This window comes from Pezoporus flaviventris, unplaced genomic scaffold, assembly GCF_033815535.1.
Source record: "Pezoporus flaviventris isolate CSIRO_AGI_PZ_B2104156 unplaced genomic scaffold, CSIRO_AGI_Pfla_v1 ptg000148l, whole genome shotgun sequence".
Classification (NCBI taxonomy): domain Eukaryota; kingdom Metazoa; phylum Chordata; class Aves; order Psittaciformes; family Psittacidae; genus Pezoporus; species Pezoporus flaviventris.
The window spans coordinates 936,335-953,698 of record NW_026892696.1 but is presented as its reverse complement, the minus strand read 5'-3'; the positions used below and the strand labels follow the sequence as shown (position 1 = coordinate 953,698).

Genomic DNA, 17,364 nt, shown 5'->3' with positions numbered 1-17,364 from the left:
ACTTCTGAAAGCTTTGCAGAGAGTAAAACCCCCCTCTCTGGGTCTCTGCTGTCTCTTCAGCTGGTCAGAAACCAGGAGAAATCCCTTGACACATTAAAAGAAGTGCCTAGTGCTACAGCAAGGGAGCTCAGCCCTGCCCCAAGCCAGAAGAGAAGGCCACGAAGCCTTCAAAATAACCTTCATGTCCTTACGCCTGCTGGAATCCTTTTTGGTCTCATTTGCTTTTGAGCACAGGTGACCCCCCTTTTAGGCTGGGTTTGGTTGAAGGGGTGCTCGCAGCAGCCTGCCCTTGCTGGGTGGGAGCACAGCTCCTGGGTAGCCATAATTCTGCCCTTTGTGGCTTGTAACCAGGTCCAACAAACCTGGTCCAACAAAGTTCATGCCACTGGTTTATGGACAAAGCCTTCTTTCATGGCCTGAAGCAAACTCCAACATGTTGTAACCCCCTCGTGGAGTCACTGTGGAGTGCTGGGTGCTTGCTTTGTGGTTGCAGACCATGGTCAGAGGCTGCTCACACCGAGCTCTGTCCACGTGTATCGTAACACATCGCCCATGGGAAGCACTTGGTGGTGGTTTGTAACCCAAAGAGTGAGGAATTCAGTCCTAGAGCACTGTCAGAGTGAGCCCTGGGCAGTCACACACTGCACAGGGCTCCGAGGCTGTCACACAGCTCCTCCTGTACCCAGCGTGCAGGGCAGCAGCTCTGCCTCCCCTCTGCCCTGCACCCCCAGCCTGGTTCGCTGAAGGCAGCCTGAGAAGTAGGACTGAACCCAGGTACATATATTTTGCACTTTTGATACTGGGGAGGGGGGAAGGTGGGAATTAACTTATTTGGCAAACTTGTCTTTTTTTATTTTGTGTTTTTGGGGGGTTTTGGTTGGTTTTTGTATCTGTGACCAGGCACCGGCGCCATTGCGGTTTAAGACGATGACAGATTCACAACCAAAATAAACTATTTTAATGTGTGATGAGGTGGCTCTTGTGTTTCCATGGACAAACAGATCCCAGGAGCAGTTTAACCTCCCCTGGTGTGGGTGGTTCCTGGTTATTCCCAGCAGTAAATGCAGTCAGAGATTCCCCTGTCCCCAGAATGAGCCCAAAGCTGCCCTCGTGCCCTCCCTCCCTTTACATTCATCCTCCCACTGCTGCATCTTAGTGGGAGGAACCTTTCACCAGTGATGTTCATGTCAGGAGCCCCGTGAGCCAGGTGAGTAATTCCAGCTGTGAAAGCAGAGGCTTTCCCTTTCCCAGGCAAACAAAAGCTCCGGACACCACTTAAACTGTTCAATCCCATCTGCCCCCTTCTCGGCTTCAGATTTCCCTTTTCTAGTAGTAAATGCTGTTTATTCCTTACTGCAAAGCTTGGCTGCAATCACAAAGCCTCAGCTGAGCAAACCCTGCCCCTGGGGCAGGCAGGGGCTGCCCTCACATCGTCTTCACCCCAGGGAGAACGCAGAGCATCTCAAAGAGCAGGTTTGCCCCCAGCAGGGCTGTGTTACCTGAAACAGGCAAGAATAGGGGAAAAACCCCAAACCGCGGTGGTCAGTGCCTTTGCCAAGCACACTTCTCACTCTCCACTGTCTTTAGACTCACCAGAGACGTCGTACATGGGTGCAACCTCGACAAGGTCACATCCCACTATGTTCAGGCCTTTGCAGCCACGAATGATCTCCAAAGCCTAGGAAAGAAAACACATTTGGGATCAAGAAACACATCAGAGGCAGCGGAATGGTCAGGGCTCTGCTTTTCCCACATGCAGGGGGAAACCCAAAGTGTAGAGGTCAAACTGCATCAGTTCATAGAGCCCCAGCCTGGTTTGTGTTGGAAAGGAGCTTAAAGCTCACCCAGCTCCAACCCCTGCCACGGGCAGGGACCCCTTCCACTAGAGCAGTTTGCTCCAAGCCTCTGTGTCCAACCTGGCCTTGAACACTGCCAGGGATGGGGCAGCCACAGCTTCTCTGGGCACCCTGTGCCAGCACCTCGCCATGTGAGGTGTAGATGTAAGGTTCTTCCTTACATCTAAGCTGAACTTTCCATTCAAGTTCCAGTGTTCCCTGTTCCAAACCCCCGTTCAGCATTTCCTTTCCTCATCCCTGCTAAGAAATGCTCCCTGCTCTCCCTTAATGCTTCCCTTGCAGCACAGCCTCCTGTAAGGGGAGCAAAACCATCCTCATCCCTGGGAAGACACTGCCTCCCCCTCACCTGCGCCGGCGTGAGCCCGGCCACCTCCGGTGTCCCGGTGCCCGGTGCGTACGCAGGGTCCAGCCCATCGATGTCGAAGCTGATGTACACCGGCCGGTCCCGCATCTGCTGCCGCACCTCCGCCATGAGCGGCACCAGGGACTTCATCCAGCACTCCTCAGCCGGGACCACCCTGAACCCCTGCACAGGAACACACAGGCAGAGCGGAGCATCCCCTGCCCCAGTGGGAACCCCTCATTCCCTGCTCCGCTGATGGCTCAAGGCACTGGGAGTGCTCATCCCAAGGCACAGAAAAGACATTTCTCTTCCTGCTGAAGCCAAGGGAGTGTTACTGACACGGGAATACCGACACTGGGGAAAGGAAGAAGCTCTTCCCTGAGCTTACCTGGTCCCGGCAGTACTTGTAAGGATCGGCATCATAGGAGGAGCCCCGGATGCCGATCTGGACCACGCGCTCGCAGTCCAACAGCCCTTCATCCGCGCAGCGCCGGAACGGGGTCCCGTGGTAGATCTTCTCCCCCAAGGCTTTGTCCACGGTGTCGGTGTGAGCATCCACGTGCACCAGCCCCACAGGGCCGTGCCTGGTCGGGACAGGGCGGCCATGTTATTCCCCATCACAGCAAAGCAGGAACCTTCCCAAAGCTCCTTCCCAGATCCTTATCCTACATCTCCAGATCAGAAACATACCTTTCTGCCACGGCCTGCAGGATGGGGTATGTTATGGTGTGATCCCCACCTGCAACAGGACAAGGGAAGAGCGTGTAACACTGCAGGAGGTGCTCAGTACTCACTCACATCACCCAGGTGATGTTTTTCCCTCCTTGCTTTTATCCTGCACTGGTTTATATACCCCAGAGCTTAACTCCCAAAGGAAAATATGGCTCCCAGGTACAGGCTGCTTCCTCCCTCCTCTTCCCTCCTTGGGAGGAGCAGAGATGCAGGAGTGCCAGCAGGGCAGCTCATAAGCTGGTGTTTGATTGGCCTCTGAGGACACCATCACTGATGGTTTGTCCCTTATCACTGCCCACATTCACTTCATCCAGCGATGCCAAGCTGTGACAGGCAGGAACTTGAACACTAGCCCAGTTCATGCCCTGTGCAGAGCATGACGATGCTGGGCACTCACTCAAGCTCGAGGCTTTCCAGAGGGCCACAAACAGCTCATGGGTCCTCCTCAACAAAAAGCCCATTGCTGATTGTGTTTAGAGCTGAGCTTTGGGCTGTGCTTGCGGGGGAGCACTGAAACAGGCTCTTGGCCGAGCCAGCCTCGGGTTTCACACAAGAGGCGTCACTGATGGCAGTACTTTGGCAGAGACCAGCCTGGAGAAGAGAAGCAGCTTCCAGTGTCTGAAGGGGGCTGCAAGGATGCTGGAGAGGGGCTCTTCATCAGGGACTGGAGTGATAGAACAAGGGGTGATGGGTTCAAACTGAAACAGGGGAAGTTCAGGTTGGAGATAAGGCAGAAGCTCTTCCCTGTGAGGGTGCTGAGGCGCTGGCACAGGGTGCCCAGAGAAGCTGTGGCTGCCCCATTCCTGGCAGTGTTCAAGGCCAGGTTGGACACAGGGGCTTGGAGCAAGCTGCTCTAGTGGAAGGGGTCCCTGCCTGTGGCAGGGGTTGGAACGGGATGAGCTTTAAGGTCCCTTCCAACAGAACCAGGCTGGGATTCCATGGAATTCCCCCCAGCTCAGCAGCGCGGGGCACATCCATCACTCGGCTCCTGCCCTGCTCACGCTGAGTGAGGGGAGGGAGCCGGAGTGAGCAGGGACATGAGGGGGCCGCGGGTCCTTACCCAGGGCGAGGGGCACGCAGCCGGAGCCCAGGATGTCCTGGAAGGCGGCGCGGATGAGGCGGCAGCTCTGGGGCAGGCTGTAGGGGTTCACGTTCACGTCCCCGATGTCAGCCACGCGCAGGGAATCGAACGGGGCAGCCCCGGTGCTGCCGTTGAACCTCCGCAGCAGCGAGGACTCGGCCCGGATCTGCCTCGGGCCGAACCTGGGGACGTGCCACAGGCGGGAAGCGCTGCCGGGCACAATTCCCGAAGCCGGGAACGGCGCTCACCGGGTCCCCATCCCCGCCGCTGGCCCTCACCTGGCTCCGGGGCGGTTGGACGTGCCCGTGTCCAGCGGGACGCCCACAAAGGCCGCGTCCAGCCCCGCCGCTGAGTCCTGCACGGGCAGTTTCATCATGGAGCAGATCCCCACGGGCCGCGCCACGGCCTCAGCGCTGGGGGGCACATGGAAGCCCGAGCCCGAGCCCCAGCGGGCCGGGGGCCGGGGCAGCCCCATGGGCACAGCGGGAGAGGAGCCGGAGGAGGCCGCCGCAGCGGTCAGAGGCAGCTTGGGAGCGCAGAGCCCCGCTGCCCGCAGCAGGAGCCTCATCCTGCCCCACATGGAGCAGAGCAGGGAGCAGCGCGGAGCCCGGGCTGCACCAGCGCGCACAGCTCCAGACACCGCCCCTGTGCCTCCCGCTGCTCCCCAGCGACCAAAGGGCACGGACTGGGGGCGGGTTTGGGGACAGAGAGGCCATGAGGTGAGTTCCAGGGTCTGGAGTTACCCAGCACAGATCAAACCCCGCTTCGCCTGATCCTGACATGCTTGAAACCAGGCAGCTCTGGCTCCTCATTCTGCTCCTTGCTCGTGTAGTGATTGGAGCAGTGAGAGAAAGGGCAAGGAGAGGGGTAAATCATGGGCGATGCTCCCAGCAGAAAGCCTGCTCCACGCAGCGGGTTTGGATACGGAATATGTGTGTTGTCAACACCCTGTGCTGCGGGGCACATCAGAGCTGTGTCCTGCTGATCCAGCCCCCTCTCGCATCACAGAACAGCAAGAAGGTGGGAGCAGGGAGCTACCAGGAAAGCACTAGCGTTCACCCACCAAAGAGCTCCAGTGAGTGCTCAGGACCAGGCCCTGCAGTGAGACACGGGTCAGGTCCGTACCAACACCTTCCTCTTCCACAAGCTTTTCCCCCAAGAGCTCATTTTCCCTGATTTCCCAGGCTCTTTGCTGAGCCTCCATCCCAGGCTCCATGAACAGGGCTGCTCCCTGCTCAGGGGCTGCTGAACGAGGCACTGGTTCAGCATGTGAGACGCTGATGGCACGTTTATTACGGCAGGATGATGAGGGCTATAGGTCACTGACACACGATGTCATTGACCTGGGAACTGGAGAGATGGGCACATTCAGGAGGCAAAGTCCATTCCTTTCCAGGAAGCTCCACTTGGGGGATAAAAGAACATGTTCCACAGACAGCACCACAAAGAGCTGGATGACCTTTAAAGGCAGGACCAAACCACGGCTACGCTGTCCCCATGCATCCGCAGCCTAAAGCCCAGACCCACCAGACACCGAGAGACTCCATGCAGCAGAGGAGCATAAACCAGTTTATTGTGCAGCAATAACTTCCTGCCCATGTTCCTCTGAACACCATTCTAGACATGAAAAAGAACGATGGCTTCATAAACGTGACTGTTGTTGTTCAAACCTTGATGTGTCCTCCCCAACCAAAGGGTATCACATCACTGAAAACCAGGTCAGTAAAACAGAAGAGAGTTACGCTGTGGTTCTTTACGCAGGCACCACTGCTCAGCCCCATTTTAATGCAGTGTTATCCCTACCTTGACAGCCTGACTCGGCTACACCAGTCAAGACACAAACCTCAGTGGGGTTTGAGCTCAATGCGCTTCACATACAACTCCAGGGGGGTTTCATGGTGTGCTCTTGTCTGCAGTGAGCATTCCTGACACTTGTTACCAGACAGCACCTCACTAGGAGGCTTTGGCTGGCACTCCACAGCAAGAGCCATCTGTGGCTGCAGAGGAACAGCACCCTCAGGGCGCCACTGGATTCCCTAAGGACAGAGTTCACATATCCCTTTGCCCTAAGGACAGAGTTCACACATCCCTTTGCCGGCTTGGCTTTCTCCAGGTATTGTCTCTGTGATGCTTCAGTGGAAAGAGCAGTTAGACAGTGCCTCCTCCCCACACACCCTCTTCTTCATTCAACACACAACTTGGAAGTCAACTCAGAATCCCCAAATGTGATCAACCCCAACCACGAACCTCAGGACACCTGCAAGGTCTGCACAGCCTCACACCAAGACAGTAATGAAGCAAAGGCATTTCCTCTAGCAGGACAGAAAAGCAGTGTGTGCTAATGCTGGAGAGAAACTCAACGTCTTACACACGGGCCTGCAGGTTTGTTCCCTAGAGTGCTGCAGGATTCCAGGCAGGCAGAAAAGACAGACTCCCATGTGCCCAAACAGAACCATTTATCACGGGCTTGTGCTGCACTCAGAGCGGCTCCTCCAGGCCAGCAGCAGGAATGCAGCTGCCCAGAGCTCTTCATACTCGAGGTTTGCCAGAAAGCACATCTTCATCTTGGTTTCCACCAGGCTTTTACCCACCAGCCCCTCCGTGAGCAGGGTGGCTGCAGACTGGCACAGGAGCCAAGTGACCATCTGGTCGGGTTTCAGGGCCTGCGTGGCCAGGATGCTTTCACCCCAGAGGCTCAAGTGAAGCACGTTGGCAGCAACCCTGGCAGAGAGTCTCTGCAAAAGGAGGGAGAGGGAGGATGAGCTGCTCCTGCTGCGCTCCCATGTAACACCCACGCTGCCCAAAGAGCCCCAGGCCTCCTCTAAGGCATCAGTCCTATGAATTGAAAAGCTCCTTGTGTCTATTGGGCAGCTGCACGGACCCCACCAGTTCCCCAACACAAAAATCCACTGGAATCACAGCCTGGTTTGGGTTGGAAGGGACCTTAAAGCTCCTCCAGCTCCAACCCCTGCCACAGACAGGGACCCCTTCCACTAGAGCAGCTTGCTCCAAGCCCCTGTGTCCAACCTGGCCTTGAACACTGCCAGGGATGGGGCAGCCACAGCTTCTCTGGGCACCCTGTGCCAGCGCCTCAGCACCCTCACAGGGAAGAGCTTCTGCCTAAGAGCTCATCTCAGTCTCCCCTCTGGCAGGTTAAAGCCATTCCCCTTGGCCTGTCACTGAACCTACTCAGGGACATCTTTGATGTGCAGTGGCACAGCAGCAAAGACTTTTTGCTTGTCTTTCTTGTTACCCAGACTGCAGTGACATCTGGATTACAGCCCCCTGAATCTGTAGCCCTCCATGGTGAAGTAATCTACAGTCAGATGACAGAGGTCTTCAAGACATCTTCTTACCTTGTTGGGATCCCTCCGAAGCAGCATCTTTATCACTTGCTTCACCTCGAGGGGCACATGGTCAGGCAGGCTGGGCAGCTGATCTTCATGGTAGCTCCTACTTTCCAGAGCCGAGGCCCCGTGGCCATAGAAAGGATTGGCCAGGCCAAGGATTTCATAGGCGATGGCTCCAACAGCCCAAGCATCAGATTTGCTGTAGTTGATCACTGTGCCTGGACCAGGCGAGGCTGTGATCACCTGCCACAGAGATGGGGGAGTTCAGACAAACAGCTCTAGTGTGGGCTCTGTGCTAACACTGATTTCCAAGGCTTCACTCAGCATTCCCACTGTAACAAACCGAGAGAGACTGAACCCAAAGCTGTTTTCATCTAAATCTCTGGTCTAAATATTCCTTTAGGCATGCCCACAGCCTTTGGCATTGCTCAGACTACGGGGACACTGGGAGGAATCTGGCCACTGCACCAAGGCTTCAGTCATCGCTCCTGACCAGCATTCCCAAGGGCTGTTTCACCCTGGGATTTCAGACAGGCAGGCGACAGGCAGATGAACTGCACCAGCACCTAAGCAAGAGCAGGTTAAGCAGACAGTTAAGGGTGTCTTAGCTTTTCTTAGGGTCACTATCAGAGAACAAAGACAACAATAAATAAGTTCACAACCACCTGAACTTCACCCAAAAACTACTGCTGCAACACAAGGAGTTTATCTGCATAAACTTCTTCAGCAGCTACACAGGAAAGGCCCTGAGCAAAAAGCAAACTTTCTGTGGGACAGGTCAATTCTGCTTCTAACAGTGGTTACGTTTCACACCTTAGAGTTCAAGGTGTCAGATCCACAACTGCTCAGCACGGGTCTGAAGAGGACCTCCTTCCTTAATGCAGAGAAGTTTAGCAAGCATAACTCAAGACACAGACCTCCTACGCTGCCCAAGGGGATGCTGCTCGCCGTGGGTGACATTAGCTATGCAGTAACCAGCATGAGGTTATCCTTGCATGACCAAGTTATGTCAATAAGGAGGAACAGGCATAAAATCGATCTGACAGGAGAGGCTTTCAGGAGGTATCATGGGAACACACCAGAGAGCATTGGTGTGCACACACAGGGGAAGGCTCAGGGACAAACCCCAGCAAAGCAATGTGCATGCGTCCCCTCTGCCCTTTTAGACTTAATCCCACCCTTTTTCAAGTTCCAGTCACAGCCTGCACCACAGGCTGGAGCTTTCCATCCTGACAGCAGGACAAGCAACAACACAAACCACTGCTCCAAGGGGGATGTACCTCGGGTGCCATAAGACAGCCGTTGCCGCCCCGATCCACGTAAGAGCTGGTGAAAGGCAGTCTCAAGCCGATGTTTTCATCTGCCAAACAGCAACCAAAGTCTGTGATCACCAGCCAGGGGCAGCCAGCTGCAAATGACACAGGGGAGCAGAGTCAGCATCTGTTTTGGGAGGACATGGTGGTACCTGCCACAGGCAGGGACACCTTTAAAAGAGCAGCTTGCTCCAACCCCTGTGTCCAACCTGGCCTTGAACACTGCCAGGGATGGGGCAGCCACAGCTTCTCTGGGCACCCTGTGCCAGCGCCTCAGCACCCTCACAGGGAAGAATTTGTGCCATATCTCCAGCCTGAACCTCCCCTCTGTCAGTTTGAACCCATCACCCCTTGTCCTATCACTACGGTCCCTGATGAAAAGTCCCTCTCCAGCTGCTTTTGACTTTGACACTGCTGGTCCCTTTCCCTTCCATCCCATGTCCCACCATCCCATAACGTCACCATGAGGTGAGATTTTAAGCTTTGCCCTGTGTGATTCAGCTAGCGAGAGTCAAGAGCCTGAGCAAAGGCATCTTCAGCATCACAAATGCACTGTTACTCTACACCCATCTGCTGGTTCACTGTGTTGTGAAGTGGATCACCTCAGCAATATGCTGCATCTCTCCACCTGATTATAGCACAACGTTCCTTTCAAGCCTGTTTTAATGATCCAAAACCTGAGGCACAGACAGTCATCTATCAACGAGGTCCCCAGTGCTGCAGTGACAGCAAGCAGTAAGCTAAAAACCAAACCTGAGACTCTTCAAAGGGTTTGATGCTTGTTCTTCCCCCAAACCTGGGTAGAACGTCCCTGAACACCTTCACAAATACAGCAGTTCTGTGCCTGACTTTGCTGGCATTTGACTACATACCAGAATCAAATTCAACCAGGATGTTGTCAGACTTCAGGTCTCTGTGTGCTATTCCATGGCGAACAAGATGGTCCACACCTTCCAAGAGCTGTAAAATCATCATCGTGGAGAGACAAACATCTGGGCTGTTCTCCTCCAGATACTGGCGCAGAGTGCAGGGATAACTAGTGAGAACAAGGAAAAGCTTGGAATTAGCATCCTGGAAGCTTACAGCTTGTAGTCTTGAGTGCTGACTGGCTGGGAATACAGCACTTATATGGGCCAAATTCCTGCTGACCTCCACAATGCCTTCCCACCTCCCAGCATCACCCTGACACCACATCCCTGTCACAGAATCATAGAACAGTTAGGGTTGGAAAGCAACTTAAGATCATTCAGTTCCAACCCCCTGCCTGCTGCTCTTAAACCCTCTGTTTTGCACCAACACCCACCACCGAGCTCAACAGCCATGAATAAAAGGAGCCTCTTGAACAGGGACTCGGGGTACACAGTGGTCACTCTTGCAGGTTTTTATGCAGTGGTGTTCTCTTCCACATGAAAGAGGAGGCAGATTGATAATGCAGCTTGTATGAGCAAAATGCATCGGGAGAAAGAACACGGAACAGAGAGGACAGAGTGCTTCTCCAGACACAGCAGAACAAGAGTGGGAAACAGAAGGTGCTTTTAGGTCATGCCACTGCAATACCTATTCAAAACCAAAACCCAACAGAGAAAGCCAAGCCACAGAGCACTCATAAATCTCATCAATGATTCTGCTCTGTCTCTAGTGGTGTGTTCAGACCAGGGGTGAAATTCAGCCTCAGAAGGGCAGACAAATGGGGACAGGCTGCACATTTCTCACTTTAATTTGGGGTGATTATCAAAAAGAACAGCTTGTTTTCATTGTCGAACAGGAGTTCACATCTCAAGGACTTGGAACAGGTCACAGGAGGTGTTTCCAAGAGCACTCTGCTTTTTGGCAGCAGCCCAGAGCAACCTTTTGCAAGGACCCATGCAGCAGCAGCAGAACAGAGAGTCTCACAAAAAGCCTGAGTCACATTAACAAGCTGCTCTGTACCTACTTCTTCATCACCAGGAAGAGCGTGCGGCTGTGACCGATCCCTCTGGGATTCAGGCTTAATGGAAGAACATCAGGATAGTCTGCAAAGGCTCCAGGCAGCAAAGGGACAGAGGAGGTGAATGCTCGGATCACCTGGATTATATTGGGATGAGGTTGCAACTTCTTCCTTCCAAGGATGGGTTTCCTGTGCACAAGTGCAGATACCATCGGTCTCCCAGTCAGCTCTGATTTATCAGACACAGCTCTGCTGTTTCTGCAATTACTTTTCATTAACAAGTCCCATCCTCCCCATCAAAGAGCTCCAAAGTAGTGTGCAAACATGTTTATTCTGCACTGAAATCCTTCTTAGAGAGAGCATTAGGGCTGCCCAGTGCAGATTACAGGACTGCACATTAAGCACATACTCAAAGGTTCACATCCTGGAAACCACTCAGAAACAACAGGGACAGGAACCTCCCTGCCCTCACGGCCCATTTCCTAACTGGTTTCCCATGCTGATGCAAAGCAGATCCACCACAGCAGTGGGCAGGTCCCAGCACCACTGGTGGCTGTTAGTAGGGCTCTGCCATAACTGGATTTCCCTATATACAAAGGCCAAATGGGAAACAGTGGTGCTTTACCAGTGCTGCAAACTAACCCTTACTTACCATGCAGCCTTTCATTTTACTCAAACCCTAGCAGCCCTTCCATGCTGCTAATAAAGGCAGAGCTGCTTCCTGCTTCAAAAAGAACTACAACAACAGCTTCAGAGAAGAAAAATCAGCACAATTACTTTAGTAGATATCAAATAAAGGTCAGCTTTACATTGGGCATTATCAATTCAGACTATTCTATGGCACAGGCAGGAAGCACCCACTACAATGAAAGGCAGATTACCTATCTGTGTCTGCAAAACAGATCCCTCTCCCCTCTTGTTCCCTGAATGTCAAACAGCCCTTTGGCTGCTCTGTGGTGTTCTCAGCTAGCGCCGTGCCACTGACGTGTTGGCAGCTGAGATGGATTTGAAATGTAAATGGGACAATCTGGACTGAGGACTCCACTGTTTCTCACTGAACACAAAGATGCATTTTTGAACAAGCAGACAGCTAACTCGGGGTCATTTAAAAGCTTCTGTGCAGTTTCCCACCTTCATGCTGCCTGCTCGCTTCTCATCCAGGTGAAAGAGAGAGCAGACTCATTTCCCACCTTCTTCCTCACCACCTTCCCTGCGCTACAAGTTTCAGCCTTCCTGCCCAGCACACATTTTACAAGCAAACCACTTCTAAAGTAATACAGTCAATGGTTTGATGCTTAATATGCACTTTGCATATGGAGAAACTGAAGCACAGGGCACGGTAGTGTCTGGCCCCAGTCACCCATCAGACCACTGGCAGGTCCCCTGTTGGTCCCCAGTTATTGGCACACCTGCCCAACACCCTCCTGGACTACATCACCCAAGCCAGTGTACTTTAACTGTAAGTACTCCCCACACACCACACACCGTGCCACAGTCTGCTCCTCAGAGTAAAGAGGGCTGTGCTAAATCACTATTTGAACAGCAGAACTGCTGTGTGTGGTTTCCTAACTCTGCTGGAGACAGGCACACCAGAGGAAAAGCCCCGAGGCAGCCCCATTCCTGAGTGATGTTTGAGGTGCTGTCAAGATTGAAAAAGCCCTTTAAGATCATCAAGCCCAACCATAACCCTTTGGGTTTATCTACTTTCAGGAGCTATTCTAGAAACCTGTGGCCATCTTAACACCACAGATGTGCTGCAAAATGAACTAGCATGTCACCATCTGCCTTTTCCATAGCCACTGTACCTGCGGCCAGGGATGGCTCCGTACTCTCCAGCTAAGGCAACCCCTGTGGCTGGAACAAGCTCTCGGCCCATAGCATCAAGGATGGCTTCGCTTGAGGAACCAGCCTGCAACAGCAATTACACATCACACTGGTTTAAGCTCTAAAACCACCCAGACTCAATAGAGACAGAAAGCAGACAATCCTGATGCTGGTGCTGTATCTGCAGTTAGATGAGACTGAAGGGACTGCCCTACTTCGCAATCAGGGAAGGCAACTAACTGCTTAAAGCATTTACCAAGGAATGTGGCAAAGCCTTTACTTGTGTGAAGAAATCCAGCTGTCTCTTCGAATGCATCCTTGGCTGTTAGCTGCATGCTAACGCTCACTTTTAGCTTCAAAACCTGACTGAAAAGCCCACAGCTAAATGCCAGGGCACTTTTGGAGCCCAAGGGACTGCAAACATTGGTGTTTTGGAAGACTCTCTTAGAATTGTCGCATCAAGTGCTGTGAAACCTCTCCCATGGGAAAAGCCACATGGAGCTTGTGAAATGGGGAACAGCCACACTGAGGAGCTGGATCACCAGAGCCACGCGGGCTGGGAAACGTGAGCACAGATCTCATGCACCCACTTCATGGCCAAGGGAGCCAGCGTGCAGGTTACTGACCCACGCCCTGACTACAGCCTCACTCAGCTGCACTTGGCAGAAGAAAAACCTCTCTCTGTCCTGACAACGACAAGGACACTGATTCCTGAAGCAGTGGCAGCAGTGGCTTTCCCAACCTTACCCCTTACCATTACAGCCAGCTCCAGAAAAGCTTCCTCCCAAATCCATCACCTCCATAACCAACAACTCCACCAGCAGCAGCTCTCGATGCTGATCCCAGAGGAATGATGAATGCTTAATTACCCTGCTCTGGGATTGCTCACCACAATGGACTCTCCAGCGTCACTTATCAACAGCTTTGTTTTGACATGCTCATCGTGCACTACATAATTAGCACTTTCAACACTTCAGCGTTAAACGTTCCAGACTTCCCCAGTGACAGACGAGGCACCGACTCCTTACCGAAATGTTCCACATCATTTTGATGGCTAATGGAAAAGCCTCCTTCGGTTGGCGTTTCACTACGGGCTCCTCTTCTGGTGCCTGTGAAGCTGAGCCATGCCCTGCGAGGCGCCCGCTCTCCACACAGCCCTGACCACGGTGGGAGAAAGGAATAGCTGCTTCATACACGGCGGCGCTGCAGCCCTTCCCGATGGGCTGGCCGATGAGATATTCCTCCAGCTTGAAGCCCTGCCAGCGGAAGCAGCTCAGGGGATCTTTCTGTGGCTTGTTCTTCCCAACAAACACGGTCTGAGGGGAGGAAGAAATGATAAAAACCCTGCTTGGTTATTCAAGAACCCCTAGGGAAGGGGAACTCTCCTGCTGGTGAAGCAGTATCTTGCATCCTGTTGGGTTGGACAAACCTGCAAAGCCATTATCAGGCTCTAATCATGAGGTTCAAATCACTGTAACCAGAGAGAAAATAATGAGCAGACCATGTATTTTTGTCTGAAACAACCCCTAAAACAGTCTTTACCAAAGGTGCCCTTTCCAAGGGTGCTGAGGATGCACAGGAAAAGGAGGAATGGGAGGAGAATTCACCTCCTAATCTAGCATATAAATATGTTTGGTAGAGGCAAGCCTAAATCATGGAATCATGGAACAGTTTGGGTTGGAAGGGACCTCAAAGCTCATCCAGGTCCATCCCCCTGCCACAGGCAGGGACCCCTTCCACTAGAGCAGCTTGCTCCAAACCCCTGTGTCCAACCTGGCCTTGAGCACTGCCAGGGATGGGATGGGCACAAGAAGATGTGAGAGAACAAAGCACAGGAGAGCACAGAGCAGTCACAGCCCTACAGGTCTGGTGGTGCCAGAGCTGTCACCTGCAGTGGCTGGCTGAGGAATGTGCCCCAGGAGGGGCAGTGGAAGGGGAAGACAGCAAATGTAACTGCCCAGCAGGGGCAGGGGAGGGAAAGCATCCTGGGAAACCTGAGGGAGAGGCAGATCCTCAGCAGGAACGTGCTGGTCCCTGGCTAGCAGTGAGCGCTGGCTCCCAGCACCAAAGGTCTATTTTTACCCATGAAATCTGATCAGCATCATCCGTCCTGGTGCCCTGCCAGCACCGCCTGCCTCAGGAAGAGGGGACAAACCTGAGGGCTCAGCACCAGCCTCTGGGACACGAGACATCCATCACCAGGGCCAGGACTCCCTCCCTTTGTGGGGGACAGGGAGCAAGTGGGTCCCCACAGTGAGGATCCTCCAGCACCACCTTTAGTGCTGCTGACAGGGAGGTTTTCCAGGTACCCTGGTTTATGGGGCGTCTGTGGGGCTCCCCAAAGCGTTGACCCCCCCATTGCCCTCCATGAGGGGTGTCTGTGGGGCTCCCCACAGCACTGACCCCCATTGCCCTCCATGAGGGGTGTCTGTGGGGCTCCCCACAGCACTGACCCCCATTGCCCTCCATGAGGGGTGTCTGTGGGGCTCCCCACAGCACTGACCCCCATTGCCCTCCATGAGGGGTGTCTGTGGGACCCCCCACAGCGCTGCCCCTCACTGCCCTCCATGAGGGGTGTCTGTGGGGCTCCCCACAGCACTGACCCCCATTGCCCTCCATGAGGGGTGTCTGTGGGGCTCCCCACAGTGCTGCCCCCCCACTGCCCTCCATGAGGGGTGTCTGTGGGACCCCCCACAGCACTGCCCCCATTGCCCTCCATGAAGGGTGTCTGTGGGGCTCCCCACAGCACTGCCCCCCATTGCCCTCCATGAGGGGTGTCTGTGGGGCTCCCCACAGCACTGCCCCCCATTGCCCTCCATGAGGGGTGTCTGTGGGACCCCCCCACAGCATTGCCCCCCATTGCCCTCCATGAGGGGTGTCTGTGGGGCTCCCCACAGTGCTGCCCCCCCATTGCCCTCTATGAGGGGTGTCTGTGGGACCCCCCACAGCACTGACCCCCATTGCCCTCCATGAGGGGTGTCTGTGGGGCTCCCCACAGCACTGCCCCCATTGCCCTCCATGAGGGGTGTCTGTGGGACCCCCCACAGCACTGCCCCCATTGCCCTCCATGAGGGGTGTCTTTGGGGCTCCCCACAGCACTGACCCCCCATTGCCCTCCATGAGGGGTGTCTGTGGGGCTCCCCACAGCACTGCCCCCATTGCCCTCCATGAGGGGTGTCTGTGGGGCTCCCCACAGCACTGCCCCCATTGCCCTCCATGAGGGGTGTCTATGGGGCTCCCCACAGCACTGCCCCCATTGCCCTCCATGAGGGGTGTCTGTGGGGCTCCCCACAGCACTGCCCCCATTGCCCTCCATGAGGGGTGTCTATGGGGCTCCCCACAGCACTGCCCCCATTGCCCTCCATGAGGGGTGTCTGTGGGGCTCCCCACAGCACTGCCCCCATTGCCCTCCATGAGGGGTGTCTGTGGGGCTCCCCACAGCACTGCCCCCATTGCCCTCCATGAGGGGTGTCTATGGGGCTCCCCACAGTGCTGCCCCCCCACTGCCCTCCATGAGGGGTGTCTGTGGGACCCCCCCCCAGCACTGACCCCCATTGCCCTCCATGAGGGGTGTCTGTGGGGCTCCCCACAGCACTGCCCCCCATTGCCCTCCATGAGGGGTGTCTGTGGGACCCCCCACAGCGCCGACCCCCATTGCCCTCCATGAGGGGTGTCTATGGGGCTCCCCACAGCGCTGCCCCCCACTGCCCCCACTGTGCTCCGCTCCGGGCCGCGCAGCCCCTGCTCCCCGCACCTGGATGTGCCTGCAGGCCGCCTCTGCCCGCCGCTGCTCCTCCAGACGCGGCTCCACCAGCCCCAGCGCCATGGCCAGCGCCAGGCAGGCCCCGCCGCGGCCCCGCAGCGCCGCGCCCGCCAGCCCGCGGGCCGGGCCGGGCAGCAGCAGGCGGCGGGCGGCGGGGAGCCAGGACAGCCACGGCCGCCACGGGGACGGGGATGGGGATGGGGACGGAACGGAGCGGGGCTCGGGGCGCGGGTCCGGGCGTGGGGCGCAGCGCAGGCGGCAGCGAGGGAACAGCCGCAGGGCGCGGGCTAAGAGGAGCCGAACCGCCATGGCTGCGGCACTGAGAGGGGCCGGGCGAGGGCGGGGCGAGGGGCGGGGCGAGGGGCGGGGCGAGGGGCGGGGCGAGGGGCGGGGCGAGGGGCGGGGCGAGGGGCGGGGCGAGGGGCGGGGCGAGGGGCGGGGCGAGGGGCGGGGCGAGGGGCGGGGCGAGGGGCGGGGCGAGGGGGCGGGGCGAGGGGGCGGGGCGAGGGGGCGGGGCGAGGGGCGGGATAGAGCAGGGCATGGAGCAGGATGGAGCGGGGCATGGAGCAGGATGGAGAGGGGCATGGAGCAGGATAGAGTGGGGCATGGAGCAGGACATGGAGAGGGGCACAGAGCAGGATGGAGCGGGGCATGGAGCAGGATGGAGAGGGACATGGAGCAGGGCATGGAGCAGGATAGAGTGGGGCATGGAGCAGGACATGGAGAGGGGCACAGAGCAGGATGGAGCGGGGCATGGAGCAGGATGGAGAGGGACATGGAGCAGGGCATGGAGCAGGATAGAGTGGGGCATGGAGCAGGACATGGAGAGGGGCACAGAGCAGGGCACCACCTGCACACTCTCCTGGGCACAGCCCGGGCCCGGCAGGGCGCGGAGCCGATTGCAGCCTGGTGCATCCAGGACAAGCTGGGTGTGCCTTGTGCTCGGCACAGCCCGGTGCTCGGCAGGGCAAGGAGCACAGCACTGCCCCGGGCACAGCTTGAGCACAGCCCGGTGCACAGGACATCACGGAGCAGAGCCCTGCCCTGGGCAGAGCCCGGTGCAAGGCTGGGCACATAGAATCACAGTGGTTTGTGTTGGAAGGGACCTTAAAGCTCATCCAGCTCCAACCCCTGCCACGGGCAGGGACCCCTTCCACTAGAGCAGCTTGCTCCAA

General features: G+C 55.9%; 3 protein-coding genes across 3 annotated transcripts in view; all 3 read right to left on the bottom strand.

Moving 5' to 3' along the window:
- The window catches only part of CASP9 (caspase 9), a 48,397-nt gene that overhangs the window by 18,884 nt on the left and 12,149 nt on the right, over window positions 1–17,364 (bottom strand). The window lies entirely within an intron of this gene.
- Window positions 1,048–4,580, bottom strand: AGMAT (agmatinase). The gene is made up of 7 exons (XM_061479363.1): window positions 4,291–4,580; window positions 3,992–4,194; window positions 2,890–2,938; window positions 2,588–2,783; window positions 2,203–2,382; window positions 1,594–1,678; window positions 1,048–1,499 (listed from the first exon to the last, which is right to left on the bottom strand). The coding sequence occupies exons 1-7, from the start codon at window positions 4,578–4,580 to the stop codon at window positions 1,426–1,428; spliced, it is 1,077 nt and encodes a 358-aa protein (XP_061335347.1). The 3' UTR covers window positions 1,048–1,425.
- Window positions 6,450–16,501, bottom strand: PINK1 (PTEN induced kinase 1). Its single transcript, XM_061479319.1, has 8 exons — window positions 16,181–16,501; window positions 13,455–13,742; window positions 12,408–12,511; window positions 10,609–10,791; window positions 9,548–9,711; window positions 8,643–8,770; window positions 7,369–7,605; window positions 6,450–6,747 (listed from the first exon to the last, which is right to left on the bottom strand). Exons 1-8 carry the CDS (start codon window positions 16,496–16,498, stop codon window positions 6,472–6,474), a joined length of 1,698 nt encoding a protein of 565 aa, XP_061335303.1. The 5' UTR covers window positions 16,499–16,501; the 3' UTR covers window positions 6,450–6,471.